At 49.8% G+C, this 14,893-nt stretch overlaps 1 protein-coding gene and 1 non-coding gene across 2 annotated transcripts in view; one reads left to right on the top strand and one right to left on the bottom strand.

Moving 5' to 3' along the window:
- The window catches only part of ZDHHC19 (zinc finger DHHC-type palmitoyltransferase 19), a 31,354-nt gene extending 16,707 nt beyond the window's left edge, over positions 1–14,647 (bottom strand). The window contains 7 exon segments of the mRNA XM_045585219.1: positions 7,520–7,625; positions 7,977–8,149; positions 9,181–9,320; positions 9,822–9,943; positions 10,615–10,718; positions 10,721–10,853; positions 14,643–14,647. Of these exon segments, the coding sequence (XP_045441175.1) occupies positions 7,520–7,625; positions 7,977–8,149; positions 9,181–9,320; positions 9,822–9,943; positions 10,615–10,718; positions 10,721–10,853; positions 14,643–14,647 (783 nt within the window).
- Positions 13,480–13,610, top strand: LOC118725153. The gene has a single exon (XR_004989893.1). It is a non-coding gene; the product is annotated as a small nucleolar RNA SNORA51 (small nucleolar RNA).
- Positions 14,648–14,893: the final 246 nt, after the last annotated feature.

Raw genomic sequence — 14,893 nt, 5'->3', positions numbered from 1 at the left:
TTCTGGGGAAGCCAGGGAGGTCGAGTCTGAGAAGTCACAGAGGCAAATAAATCTTGCAATTCAGCACCACCTACTGGAAAATAGTAGAAAGACCTCTTCAGAGGAAGCTGCTATGTATGCCCATTAATATAGACAGATATACATGCCTACCGTGTTTCCCCGAAAATAAGACATCCTCCGAAAATAAGACCTAGCACATGGAAAGATAAGACATCCCCTGAAAATAAGACCTAGCGCAACTTTGGGAGAAAAAATTAATATAAGACACTGTCTTATTTTCGGGGAAACAGGGTAGACAAAGGAGAAGAGCAAAGATGATCAGAAAGAAAATGAAAAGTCCCCAGAAACCAAGCTGGTACACATAGAAATATGTGATATAAACAACAGATTTCAAGATTGTAGTTCTGAAAAATACTCAACAAGAAGCAAGAAAATATAGACAGGCAAGTCAATGCACTCAGAAAACAAAACAAGTACTTTACAAAATAGGTTGAAACTTTAAAAAGGAACCAATCAGAATTCCTGGAAATGAAGCATGCAATTAGGAGATTAAGAACAATTCCCATCGAAATCCCAATGTCATTTTTTAAATAAATATAATGAGAAATCATCAGATTTGTATGGAACCACACACACACACACACACACACACACACACACACAATGATAGCCAAAGAATTCCTGAGGATAAAATAAAAACAAAAAACAATGCTAGAGGTATCATGCTACCTGACTTCAAATTATACTACAGAGCAATGCTCATCAAAACATCATGGTATTGGCAGAGAAACAGACACACAGATCAGTGGGACAGAATAGAGAGCCCAGCTATAAAACCACACGTATATGGACAGATAATTTTTGACAATGGAGCCAGAAACACACAATGGAGTAAATACAATCTCTTCAATAAATGGCACTGGGGAAACTGGAAAGCCACATGCAAAAGAATGAAACTAGATTACAGTTTGTCGCACATACAAACGTTAATTCAAAATGACTTAAGTATAAGGCCAAGACCGGTTTGGCTCAATGGATAGAGCGTCGGCTTGGGGACTGAAGGGTCCCGGGTTCGATTCCGGTCAAGGGCATGTACCTTGGTTGCGGGCATATCCCCAGTAGGGGGTGTGCAAGAGGCAGCTGGTCGATGACTCTCTCTCATCGATGTTTCTAACTCTCTATCTCTCTCCCTTCCTCTCTGTACAAAATCAATATATATATATATATATATATATATATATATATATATATATATATATAAATGACTTAAGTATAAGATTCTAAACAACAAATTACATAGAAAAAAATATAGGTACCAAACTTATGCACCTTGGTTGTAGAGAATATTTTATGAGCTTGACCCCAAAGGCAAGGGAAGTAAAGGCAAAAATAAATGAATGGGACTATATCAAACTAAGAAGCTTCTGCACAGCAAAAGAAACTGACAACAAAGCAAAGAGGCAGCAACCAGATGGGAGATGTTATTTGCAAACAGTAGCTCTGACAAAGGTTTAATTTCTAAAATATATAAAGAACTCATTAAACTCAACACCAAATAACCCAATCAAAAAAGTGGGCAGAAGTCCTAACTGATTTGGCTCAGAGGATAGAGTATCGGCCTGCGGACCGAGAGGTCCCAAGTTTGATTCCGGTCAAGGGCATGTGCCTTGGTTGCCGGCACATCCCAAGTAGGGGGTGTGCAGGAGGTAGCTGATCGATGTTTCTCTTTCGTCGATGTTCCTAGCTCTCTGTTCCTCTCCCAGCCTCTCTGTAAAAAATCAATAAAATATATTTGTTTTAAAATGTAGGCAGAAGCTCTGAAAATACACTTCTCCCAAGAAGGCATACTAACAGCCAATAAATATATGAAAAAATGTCAACCTTATTTGCAATTAAGGAAATGCAAATCAAAACTACAATGAGCTACCACCTCACACCTGTTAGAGTGGCCATGATCAACAAGACAAGCAATAGCAAAGTGTTGGGAGAAGTTGCAGAGAAAAGGGAACCTCATTCACTGCTGGTGGGACTGTAGGCTGGTACAACCACTATGTAAAGCAATCTGGTGATTCCTCAAAAAATTAAGAACAGAGCTCTCACCGACCCAGCAATCTCTCTCCTGGGTATATACCCGAAAAACTAAAATTCATGTATTTGCAAATATATATGCACCCCTGTGTTCATTGCAGAATGATTCATGGTGGCCACGACATGGAAATGGAAATAACCAAAGTGTCCTATGAGAGAGGGCTGGATAAAAAAAGACGTGGTACATATACACAGCAGAATATTACTCTGCCATAAGAAAAGATGAAATACTGCCTCTTAGAACAACATGGATAAATTTTGAGAATATTATACTATGTAAAATTAGTCAATCAGAAAAAGCTACGAAACATATGATTTTACTCATATATGGGATATAAAACTGAAACTCATGAATATAAACAGCAGTGTGGTGATTGCCAGAAAGAAGGGAGTGGGAGTTGAAAGGGATCCTAATATATGATGATGGGATACTTGACTTTGGGTGGCAGGCACACAGTACAATACACAAATCTGGTAACATGAAAACCCACACCTGAAACCTGTCCTATATAATGAAAACGTAATATGCAAATTGACCATTATTACAACACACAAATGGCCACCCCCATGTGGTCAAAGATGGCCACCCCCATGTGGACACAAGATGGCTGGCAGGGGAGTGCAGTTGCAGATGATCAAGTCTGCAGGGGAGGGCAGTTAGGGGCAACCAGGCCTGCAAGGGAGGGCTTGGGAGCAACCAGGCCTACAGGGAAGGACAGTTGGGAGGGACCAGGCCTGCAGAGGAGGGAAATTGGAAGGGACAAGGCCTGCAGGGGAGGGCAGTTTTGGGGGGAGGGGGACCAGGCCTGCAGGGAAGGACAGTTAGGGCACCCAGGCCAGCAGGGAAGGGCAGTTAGGGGTAATTGGGCTGGCAGGGGAGCAGTTAGTCCTCTATCAGGCTGGCAGAGGAGTGGTTGGAGGTGATCAGGCTGGCAGGCAGGTGAGCAGTTGGGAGCCAGCTGTTTTGGATTGTGAGAGGGACGTCCAACTTCCCACTTAGGCCCAATCTCACTAGAATCAGGCCTAAATGGGCAGTCGGACATCCCTCGAGAGGTCCCAGATTGGAGAGGGTGCAGGCTGGGCTGAGGTACACACCCCCTCCCATGCACAAATCTTGTGCACCAAGCCTCTAGTATGATCATATTAACCAATGTCAGGCAAATAAATTTAATTTTAAAAGGGGGTGGGGAAAGAAAATTCTGTAAGGTTGTTAGATGCAAAAGTAAAAATTTAATCTCATTTAAGACTGACAATTGCGCCCTCACTGGTTTGGCTCAGTGGATAGAGCATCTGCCTATGGACTGAAGGTCCCAGGTTCAAGTACAGTCAAGGGCATATGCCTGGTTTTTGGGCTCAATTTCCAGTAGGGGGCATGCCGGAGACAGCTAATCAATGATTCTCTATCATCATTGATGTTTCTCTCTCTCTCTTCTTCTCCCTTCCTCTCTAAAAATTAATAAAAAATATTTTAAAAGATTAAAAATTGTATCTAGCTAATAGAAAGTAAAACTTTGTAAAAAAAAAAAAAAGCATTATAAAGTAGCTAGAAAAATATTTAACAAAAGATGCAAGCCTATTACGTATAAAAGCAGAGGCCCAGTGCATGAAATACATGCACAGGGGAGGAGTGTCCCTCAGACCAGCCTGCACCCTCTCCAATCTGGGACCCCTTGAGGATGTCCGACTGCTCATTTAGGCCCAGGATCAGGCCTAAACGAGCAGTCGGACATCCCTCTCACAATCCAGGACTGCTGGCTCCCAACCACTCGCCTGCCTGCCTGCCTGCCCGCCTGATTGCCCCTAACTGCTTCTGCCTGCCAGCCTAATCACCCCCTAACCACTCCTCTGCCAGCCTGATCAATGCCTAACTGCTCTCCTGCTGGCCTGGTTGACCCCAATTGCCCTCTCCTGCTGGCCTGGTTGCCCCCAACTGCCCTCCCCTGCAGGCTTGGGTCCCTCCCAACTGCCCTCCCTTGCAGCCCTGGTCTGTCCCAACCGGCCTCCCCTGTTGGCCTGATCACCCACAACTGCCCTCCACTGCCGATCATCTTGTGGTGGCCATCTTTGACCACATGGGGGCAGCCATCTTGTGTGTTGGAGTGACAGTCAATTTGCATACTACTCTTTTAGATAGGATTATTGAAAGATGTTGAAGAACACAAATACAGAAAACAGCACAAATTTGAATAAGAATATCAACAGAATAAAGATGTAACTAATCTGATGGAACTGCAATGAAAATATCAACAATAATTATTGTAGAATTTCACCATTCATCTCCTGTTAAACTGTGGTATTTTGAGTTCTAGAATGCCACATTGATTCAATCTTTAATTTCTTTAAAATATATACTTATTTTACAGTAAAAAAAAAGTTATAAAAGCACAAAAACAGGAAACAGAAAAAAAATCTAGCATAGTATATGCAAGATCTATACATAGAAAACTGAAAAACACTAATGAAAGAAGTCAAAGAAGACGTAAATAAATGGGGAGGTACACCATGTTCATGAATTCAAAAGCAGGTTCAACACAATCCAAATAAAAATATCAGCAAACATTTTTGTAGGAATTGACAAGCAGATTCTAAAAATTATGTGGCCGCCTAGCTGGTGTGGCTCAGTGGTTGAACATCAACCTATGAACCAGGAGCTCATGGTTCAATTCCCAGCCAGGACATATGCTGGGTTGCCGGTCATGGCTGGATCCCCAGTGGGGGGCATGCAGGAGGCAGCCAGTCAGTGATTCTCTCTCATCATTGATGCTTCTATCTCCTTCTCTCCCTTCCTCTCTGAAATCAATAAAAAATACGTATTTTTTTAAAACTCTCTGAAATCAATAAAAAATACATAAAAATAAGAATTATGTGGAAAATCAAAGGAACCAATAGCCAAGAGAACTTTAAAAAAGAACAAAGCTGAAGAACTCACAATGTGTGATTCCAGAACTATTTAACTTTAATATAAAGCTAATAGTCAAAATAGTGTGATACTAGCAAAAGAATAGAGATCCTCAAGTATACCCATACCTATAGGCCAGTTGAATTTTGTCAAAGGTGCAAAAGCAACTCAATGGAAGCAAGGTAGTCTTTTAAACAAATGGTGCTGGAAAAACCCATATGCAAAAAAATTAATCTTGATCCCTACCTTGTATCACATACAAAATTTAACCCAAAATGAATTGTAGGCCTAATTATAAATTCTAAAACTATAACACTTCTAAAAGAAAACTTTTTTTTAAACCTTGTGATTTGGGGTTAAGTGAATATTTCTTAATTACAGCATCAAAAAGCACAATCCATGAAAAAACATCCGATCATGTACTTCATAAAAATTTAAAATACGCCGAAACCGGTTTGGCTCAGTGGATAGAGCATCGGTCTGCGGACTGGAAAGTTCCTGGTTCGATTCTGGTCAAGGGCATGTACATTGGTTGCCGGCACATCCCCAGTAGGGGGCGTGCAGGAGGCAGCTGGTCAATGTTTCTCTCTCATTGTTGTTTCTAGCTCTCTGTCCCTCTCCCTTCCTCTCTGTAAAAAATCAACAAAATATATATATATATTTTTAAAAATTAAAATACTATTAAGAAAATAATTTTTTTAAAAGTAAATAAAAATAAAAAAGAAAATGAGATGACAAGCCACAGAGTGGGAGAAAATATTTAAATCTAGACTGTATAAAGAACTCTTAAAATTAAATAGTTCAAATACAATCTAATATTTTAATGGACAAAAGATTATAGCAGACTTTTAACCAAACACATTCATATGGCAAATAAGAACATTAGAAAATGCCCAACATCATTAGTCATTATAAAAATACAAATTAAAACTACAATGATATACTTCTACACATTTGTTAAATTAGCTAAAATGAAAACACACACACCCACACACCACACACACACACACACACACACACACACACACCACACACAAATCCGACAATGCCAAATGTTAGTGAGGATGAAGAACAACTGAGATTCTCCTGCACTGCTTTGGAAATGCAGAATGGAACAGCCATTTGGAAGACAATTTGGCAATGGTGAACGAATAAACAAGCTGTGGTACATCCACATGATGGAATAGTACACAGCAACAAAAAGGAAAAAAAACTACTGATATGAATAATAACATAGACAGCTCTCAAATGCATTATGCTAAGTGAAAAAAGCCAGACTCAAAAGGCTTTGTTTCCATTTATATGGGATTCTGGAAAAGAAAAAACTATAGGGATAGAATACAGATCAGTGGGTACCAGGTTGGCAAAGAGAAAAACGGAATGAAAAAGGCCATGAGGGAATTTGGGGGGAGGGGGTTGATAAAAATGTTCTAAATCTTGGTTATGGGGTCTGGTTAGAGGACTGCAGGTATTTGTATGTTTAGAAAGAGAATCCTATCACGGCTTCCAGGATTCCACTGCATTGAGACCAAACTCTCCACCTGACGTGCTGAGCCTTTTAAATCTGGCTTGAGCTGAAACCGGTTTGGCTCAGTGGACTGAAAGGTCCCAGGTTCGATTCCGGTCAGGGGCATGTACATTGGTTTCAGGCCCATCCCCGGTGGGGGGTGTGCAAGAGGCAGCTGGTCGATGTTTCTCTCTCATCGACGTTTCTAGCTCTCTATCTCTCTCCCTTCCTCTCTGTAAGAAAAAAATCAATAAAATATATTTTAAAAAAATAAAAAAATAAAAAAAAATCTGGCTTGGCTTCTGTGCCCTCTCCTGCTCCAATTGACTATTTCTTGCCTGGCCTTTGCAGCCCAGTAGTTGAACGTGGACCTATAAACCAGGAGGTTGGAGTTCAATTCAGGATCAAGGCACATACTAGGGTTGGTGTGCAGGAGGCAGCCCATCCATGATTCTCTCTCATCATTGATGTTTCTCTCTCTCCTCCTTTCTCTCTGTGAAATCAATAAAAACATAATCAAATAAAACAAAAGGCAATTTCTTCACCATCCTGTCCTCATCCCGGCCACCGTCAGGCTCCCCTGCCTTTTTGCCAGCTGGTCCCTCACCAGCAATGCGCTCCCCTGTCTTCTGCCCATCAAATCCACCGAGGGGTGCTCCTCCCCGCACCACGGTGGCCTCTGAGTCTGCTACCCACTCCGGGACAGGCCCTCAGCGTGGTCACAGGCGTCTGGCAGGCGTTACTCTGATTTCAGCATAAGCGCCAGATACAGCCTGACTCCCTGTGCGCCTCCCGCCCAAAGAACGTACCCGCGGCCCGGCACACAGTAGGCGCCAGGGGCACACAGTAGGCACTAGCGGTGCACGCTGGAGGGAGAGTGACCACCCAGGGGAGATCTGAGCTCACGCTGGGTCTGGAAGGGCTAACGAGGCGTCCTCGAGGGCAGCCAGGCCGCCAGTGCCCAGGGCAGTGGAGAAGGAGAGGGGCGGTGCCCAGAGGCAGGGTGACCCCCGCGGCCCGCCTACCTTGCCCTCGCAGGAGCGCTCGGCCGCGCTCACGGACATGGCCAGGATCAGCAGCAGCAGGCACAGCGGTGCCAGGAAGCCGGCGGCGGGCACGGCCACCAGGATGCTGGGCACCGGCTAAGGAGCAGAGCTGCAGGCGTCCTCCCATCCTCCCGGGCCTGCCCCTGGCCCCTCTCCGCCCAATCAGCCCGCCCACAGCCACTCAGCCACCTGCTCCCTGCGCTGCAGCCACTAAACCTGCCCCGACCCCTGGGCCACCTTCAGCTGCCCCGTCCTAGCTGCCCCATCCGGGCCCTGCAGCTCCTCAGCCCGCCCATCTCCCCGGCCCACCCCCGCCACTTGGTCCCAGACTGGTCTTCCCCCACAGCTTCTCTCTCTAACCTCTAACCCCCTCCACCCCTCGGGCTGTCCCCGCGCTCCCTGGGCCTCCCTGTGGGCTCAGCTGCCAGGCGGATACGCCATGACCCGGTCTATGTAAGCGGTCTCTTGGCTCGGACGCAGCAAGAAGATGAGGCAGGTGACCAGCACGGCGCCGGAGTAGAGGCAGAAGGACAGCACAAGCAGCAGAAAGCGGCGGAAGTTGCGGTGGCCGATGCAGTTGTTGACCCACTGGCAGTGATGGTCAAAGTCCTGGGCGGGGCGGGGGAGGGGCCGGCCTCGAGGTCTCACCTCTGGGAGGTCTGGCCCCGCGTCCTCCCCGTGGGCCCTGCCTCGGAAGCCTTCCCTTCCCGCCCGCCCTCCGCCATGGCCCTGGGCCCAGGCACTGCCTTCTCCCCTGTCCCCGAGGCAGCCACCGCGGCCCTCGCCGGCCTTTCCGGGGTTGGTGAGGGCGCTGCGGCTCGCCCGGGGCCTGTCAGGAGGCCGTGGGAAGCAAAGCCTGCCTGGTCTCGGGTGGAACTCATGCTGGCAACTCCAGGCAGGACCCAGAGCCTCTCGGGCCCTGCTTTCTCACCCAGGGGACGAGGCTGAGAGCCGGGCGGCCGGCAGGACCACAGGAGGCAGCACGTGTGTGAGCCTCTGAGGGCTGTGCGTGTGGGAAAGACAAGCCCTCAGCTCAGGGTGTGGGCCAGTGTGAGTGTGAGGGCCTTGGGTACCTGCTGTCAGCACGCCCAGGGCAGGAGCCGGGGGTGGGGGGGTGGCATAGGCTGGGCTGCCCTTCCTCCCGGCCTGCCCGGCCGGCCGGCAGAGATGTGGACGGACGGCCCTGAGTGTCAGCTCCTGTGCAGGCAAGCGCCAGCCCCTCAGGACCAGCGCAGGCACAGGCACCGAGGCGGGGACTGCATGAGTGACCAAGAGTGGCGGGGGGCGTCGGTCTGGGGTCTGAAAGGTCCCGGGTTCGATTCCGGTCAAGGGCACGTACATTGGTTGCAGACACATCCCTGGTGTGGGGTGTGCAGGAGGCAGCTGGTCGATGTCTCTCTCTCATGGATGTTTCTAGCTCTCTGTCTCTCTCCTCTCCCTTCCTCTCTGCAAAAAAAATCAATAAAGTGTATATTTTTTTTATAAAAAGGTAAAAAAGAGTGGCCGGGGGTCACTGCCACCTTCGGCCTTCGCAGCCCTGAAGTTGTCTCACAGCTGCCCCTGGCCCTGCAGGGGGAGCCTCCTGGTCCGCGGGGGCCGGCGGGGGCCGGGGGTGGGCGGGGCCGGCGCAGGGGCCTCACCTCCACGCAGACGTTGCAGAAGCCGCAGTGGTGGGTGCGGGGCGGGCGGTGGAAGCAGCACCTCTGGCACCACTGCAGGCGGAAGGCCTTGCGGTTCACGGAGATGACGTGCACCGCCGTGGGGCCCTGCTCGTTGGAGCCTGGCGCGGGGAGAGGGGTGGGCAGCACCGGGGCCCGCCCACCGGGCTGTGGCTGGTGGGGGTCCCGCCGCATTGCTGGGCCCCGGAACGGAGGGGAGGAAGCGGGCAGGGGGAACCCTCGTCCCCGCAGAGCACACTGAGGCTGGCAGTCAAAGGGAAAGACGGTTTTCCCCAGGGGAATTCTGCAAGAACTCGGGCCTTTGGAACCGTGACTGGCGCTTTAAGGCTTTTGTTCGGCGGCAAGGAGGGAGGGAGAGCGGGAAGAGCTGGCTCCTCTGCCCGCCTGGCCCGGCCCACCCCTCCAAGGCACTGGGAAGCCTCCAGAATCCCGGCTTTCCTCCCCTTGGGGAGCGAAGTGCCAGGAGCAGGGCCCAAGCAACGAGGGCTCAGGGTGAAGGGCGCAGAGGCCGCAGCGGGAGAAAGGCCGGGACCCGCGAGGGACCCTCCCTGATACACAGGAGCCCTGCGGGGCCGCCTCCTTCTCCGGGGCCCAGGCCTCACCTTGGTGTAAGATGCCCGGGTTTGAGAAGTTGAGTGACACGAGGCTGACGAAGGTGAGGACAAAGAGGGGCCCCGTGATGATGGGAAAGGCCCACTCCCCGTTCTGGGCCAGCCACCTGCAACTGAGGCGGGAGCGGGGCTGAGTCCAGCTGCCTGCGGGCACCAGTGACCTCACAGCCTGCTCCGAATAGACGGGCTTCTGGCAGGTCCACAGAGGCTCCACCAGCCGCCCCCAGGCCTGCCAGCCCCCTGCAGCCCCCACACACCCAACACCCTCTCCGCCTGTGCCTCTGCACATTGGCTTCCTCTGCCCAGACCACCCTCCCTCCCCGGGCCCCCTCCTGCTCTCCCCCCACCTCTGTGCCATCCTCTCCCTTCTCTCTCTGGCTCTCCCCCCGCCTCTGTGCCATCCTCTCCCTTCTCTCTCCTGCTCTCCCCCTGCCTCTGTGCTGTCCTCTCCCTTCTCTCTCCAGCTCTTCCCAAGCCTCTGTGCCATCCTCTCGCTTCTCTCTCCTGCTCTCCCCCCGCCTCTGTGCCATCCTCTCCCTTCTCTCTCCGGCTCTCCCCCCGCCTCTGTGCCGTCCTCTCCCTTCTCTCTCCGGCTCTTCCCCCGCCTCTGTGCCATCCTCTCCCTTCTCTCTCCGGCTCTCCCCCCGCCTCTGTGCCATCCTCTCCCTTCTCTCTCTGGCTCTCCCCCCGCCTCTGTGCCATCCTCTCCCTTCTCTCTCCGGCTCTCCCCCCGCCTCTGTGCCGTCCTCTCCCTCCTCTCCGGTAAGGAACCTGCCAGGCTCACGGGAAGGCGAAGAAGAGGCCGCTGAGCACCAGCAGCAGCACCACGATGAAGGCGGCGAACAGGCTGGGGGGCACCCAGGGCAGCGGGGCCTGCGCTGGGGCCGGGCCTGCGGCTCCTTCACCAGGGGAATGGCATGGGTCCTGAGCGGCCTGGCCGGGCCTCCCGCGCCCCCAGGGGAGATCAGAGCCACCGGGCTCCCCCGCCCCTGCTGGCTCCAGGCGCCCCATGGCCCCCGCCACCTGGGAAGCCACAGCTCCGGTGCAGGGGAGAGAGTCCCAGTGTGACATCACAGAGGCCGAGGGGGTGGGGGCCGGGGTTCTGCGGCAGAACTGCCACGGCCTGCGACCCTCACCGCCAACAGCAAGCCGGCCCTCTCCCGCGCGTGCTGGGGACCCAGGTCCTGCCTGTGAGGGGGTTCGCGCCGAGACAGCGTGAGGGCAGAGAAACACTTGAGGCGAAGGCGGGTGATTCTCACCACCCTTTAGCTTTGGCGCTAATTGAAGCAGTGCTTGGTGCTCACTCTGTTTTGCCCTACCCCCCCCCCTTTTTTTTTAAAATATATTTTATTGACTTTTTACAGAGAGGAAGAGAGAGGGATAGAGAGTTAGAAATATCGATGAATCATCCATCAGCTGCCTCCTGCACACCCCTACTGGGGATGTGCTCGCAACCAAGGTACATGCCCTTGACCGGAATCGAACCCGGGACCTTTCAGTCCCCAGGCCGACGCTCTATCCACTGAGCCAAACCGGTTTCAGCGCTCTTTCCCTTTTTTTTGGGTTTATTATAAAATTCCACTTTGGGGGGGGGGCGCGGGGGGCAAGGCAGTTAAATAGTTTTCCAGCTTCCCTCATTTCCAGGGTTGGCTTCATGCACCATTCTGGCCGGGAGGCGTCGGGGGGTGTCTGCTGAGCTTCTAGAAAAGCTTTTGCCTTCCCGGCACACGGGGAAGGACGCGGTTGGCACCCCTCTGTCCCTCTCTTCCTGTCTTGAGCCTAGACCTGCTGGCTGGCCCCTGAGGTGCCGCCCTGGACCTGTTAGGCAATCAGCCAACATGCTGCCCAGACAGAACGCCAGTGGTGGCGAGGTGGGATCGCTGCCCCGGCCTCGAACTGCCCACATCGGAGCTGCCTGTTATGCGAGGAAAGGAACCGGGTTTTCTGTTTCCTGCAGCTGACACTGGGCATTGTGTTAGCCACCGAGCACCTGAGTTCCTGAGTGTTTGGAGGACTCCCTGCACTGCAAGTCTTGGTGCAGGACAAAGGCCGTTTCCGTGTCCCAGTCGGAGCTGGAAATGCCAGACACACATCCAAAGCCTCTCTCGCAGCCAGCACGCAGGCTGGGACCCGGAGCCCCCGTTAGCCTCAGGACGGCTACCGCGGAGCCTGCTGAGAGACGGCAGCTGCACGAGTCAGAGCTCCTAAATGCAGACGTGCAGAGGCCGTTGTGAATGTCGCTTTAATGTCGCTCAGCAGAGATTATATTATTCTTGAACATGGATAAAATTTATAATTCCAAGACTCCTGTTTTGAATTGGACTAAATGAACTGGGACATTTTGGGAGAATTAATTTGATTAAATACAAAGAGCAAAAAGCCCTCATCAACACACAGTTATTATATTTTCATGACAGAAGCATTTTTTTTTTTTACTGATAACCAGTCACTTCTATTTATTCAGAACATAAGATACCCATAAATGATACTATGTTAAAGCCCTGTTTAAAAATTCATGGGGTATTTTATTTTTGCAAAGATAGATCCTAAAGTTAAAAAAAAAAACACATACAGATTAATAATAATACACATCAAAATTAGATTAAAATATAGGTCACAGCTCTCATAATGTCCTGGCATTAAAGATGTTACAAAGACACGTACATAGAATGCTACCAAATATCCCAACTTTTACAGATATAGGTACAGTCAAAAAGTATTTCTCTGATTTTAGCAAAGAGAAACTATCCAAGTTTTATTCTTTGACTTCTAACATAATTTAACTTTGGTGCATACATTGCTATTTCTCCTATGTAGCAAATTCTAGTTTTCTCAAGGCCTTTCCCTTGACTTCTGGAAATAAAATATTTCCAACCTTCAAATAAAATGTTATTCTGATAAATATATGTATCAGGTTGTTCTACTCACATGGAGGCTTTCCATTTTCAGGTTAAGAGAAGACATGCCTTTAATGTTTTTTGTTTTTAAAAAAATATATTTTATTGATTTTTTACAGAGAGGAAGGGAGAGAGATAGAGAGCTAGAAACGTCGATGAGAGAGAAACATCGACCAGCTGCCTCCCATACACCTCCCACCGGGGATGTGCCTACAACCAAGGTATATACCCTTGACCGGAACCGAACCTGGGACCCTTCAGTCTGCAGGCTGCCACTCTATCCACTGAGCCAAACCAGCCAGGGCCAACACAATTTTCTTCCAGAGAAGGCATTTGGCAAAATCTAACAACATTATACCAGTGATTTTCAACCAGGGTGCTACAAGAATTTTTAAAACATGCACTACCTAACAGTCAGGAGCCCTGATTTCTTTTCCCTTAGATTGTCAAATGAAAAAAAATGACAACAGCCAGCACAACAATAGCTGCCCAGTGTGAATGAACCAAAATTATACCTATTTTTGTCAGATCACCAAAAAAATACATTTTTGGGTGTGCTGCAGAATTTGATAATTAGTTTATGTGTGCCATGAGATGAAATAGGTGTCCCATCATGTGACCATACAATTTTGTGGGGAAAATTAAGCAAAAAACAAAACAAAAAAAACCCACAAACAAACAAACAAAACCACAAAGAAAAGAAAGAAAAAGAAAAATGACTTGATTTTCTTGGTTCTAAAAATCAGTGTTGAGACCTGCCAGTGCTTAGCCACAGGCTGTGTTCTTACACGGCCTGTTCAGAAAGAGGAGGCACAGTGAATCACCCATATATACCTCACCCCAGGCCCTTTGCCTGGTCAGCACTGTGAATGGCGGAGTGTGTGTGTGTGTGAGGGGTGGGGGGAAGGATTAGTGTTTGACCAAAGTCTAGAATCACCAAGAGAAGAATCTGACTGGCTGGTTCAGCTCATCTTCTCTTGCCACGCCTCAGCTATGGATGGAGTGGCCTTGAGTCAGGGCACGGCCCTGGACTAATCCACGGATCACACTGTATGGAAGATGGCCACAGGTCAGAGCTAAAGCCATCCCTCTCACCCACACCCTCCTGCTCCTCCCTCCACGTCATCCATCCTGAGAATCACCCAGCCTCCCCTGGACCTCCCAGCTGCCAGGCTCTGGAAGCCTGAATGCCAGCCCAGCTACTTCCCTTCCCAACGCCCGCCAGCCCTTCAACACCCTCTCCTACCCGCCCCCACCCCTCCTGGTTCTGTCCTGAGGAAGTGTGGAGAACGATCTGCTCTGGGGAAATCTAAAGTTCAGGGCTTTGGGCAATTAAGCTCAAGGCCTCTCACTGCCAAGGCCTCTCACTGCGCTGGAGGTGAATGGCCCAGGGAGCATTCACTCCTGGGGAAACGGTTTGAGGAAGCTGAGTCAACCGGTGTCTTTGGCCGGGCGGGCCGGCAATTGAGCCTCTGGAGGTCAATGCCCCCGTCTTCCGGTTGTACCCAAACCTCCACCTTAGGAGGGAACTGAGCCCTTGAGATTCCTGGGTCCCTACATGGTCCTGCCGGAGAACCAGCTGTATTTGTAGAAAGTAAAAGAGAGAGAGAACTCAGGAAGCTATTTTGAGGTGTTTTGAGACAAGAGTAGGGAGTTCTGGTACCGCATCAGGAACTGATTCCTCGGATTGTCTGCTCATCAGCCCAGATCAGGGAGCCTCCTCTGCCCCCTCGTTGGTGCCCTCTTACTGCCAAAGGTCTTCACCGAACCTCAGCAGCCCGGAGCCAGGTCCTTTCTGCCTCCCTCCAGGCCACCGTGGCTTTCTGCTCAGCCAGGTGTCATTTGTAACACGGGAATAAAGAGACCACTTACCTTTAAAGGGAGGTTGCAGGCTTAAATGAGACGAGGAACATACCGCATTTCCTGCAGCCCTGGGTGCAGCTGATGTGCCCCGTAGACCTGAGCTGCTGCCGTTGCTGTGATTTGATGCTGTCAGCCAGGCAACCACTTCTAAGGAGCCCTGGGTGTGTGTCAGGCCCTATTCCAGGCACCTCCGGGCGCTGTGCGAGGCCTCAGATAGGTTTACAACTATTATATTTGGAGAGAGAAGAAAAATCGCCAATCAATAAAACAGTTCATAAGCAATTGGACAGTTTTTTAAAATTC

This window comes from Pipistrellus kuhlii, unplaced genomic scaffold (genome assembly GCF_014108245.1).
Source record: "Pipistrellus kuhlii isolate mPipKuh1 unplaced genomic scaffold, mPipKuh1.p scaffold_m20_p_2, whole genome shotgun sequence".
Taxonomy (NCBI): Eukaryota; Metazoa; Chordata; class Mammalia; order Chiroptera; family Vespertilionidae; genus Pipistrellus; species Pipistrellus kuhlii.
Note: the sequence above shows the minus strand (reverse complement) of the source record. Positions and strands in the feature narration are given on the sequence as shown.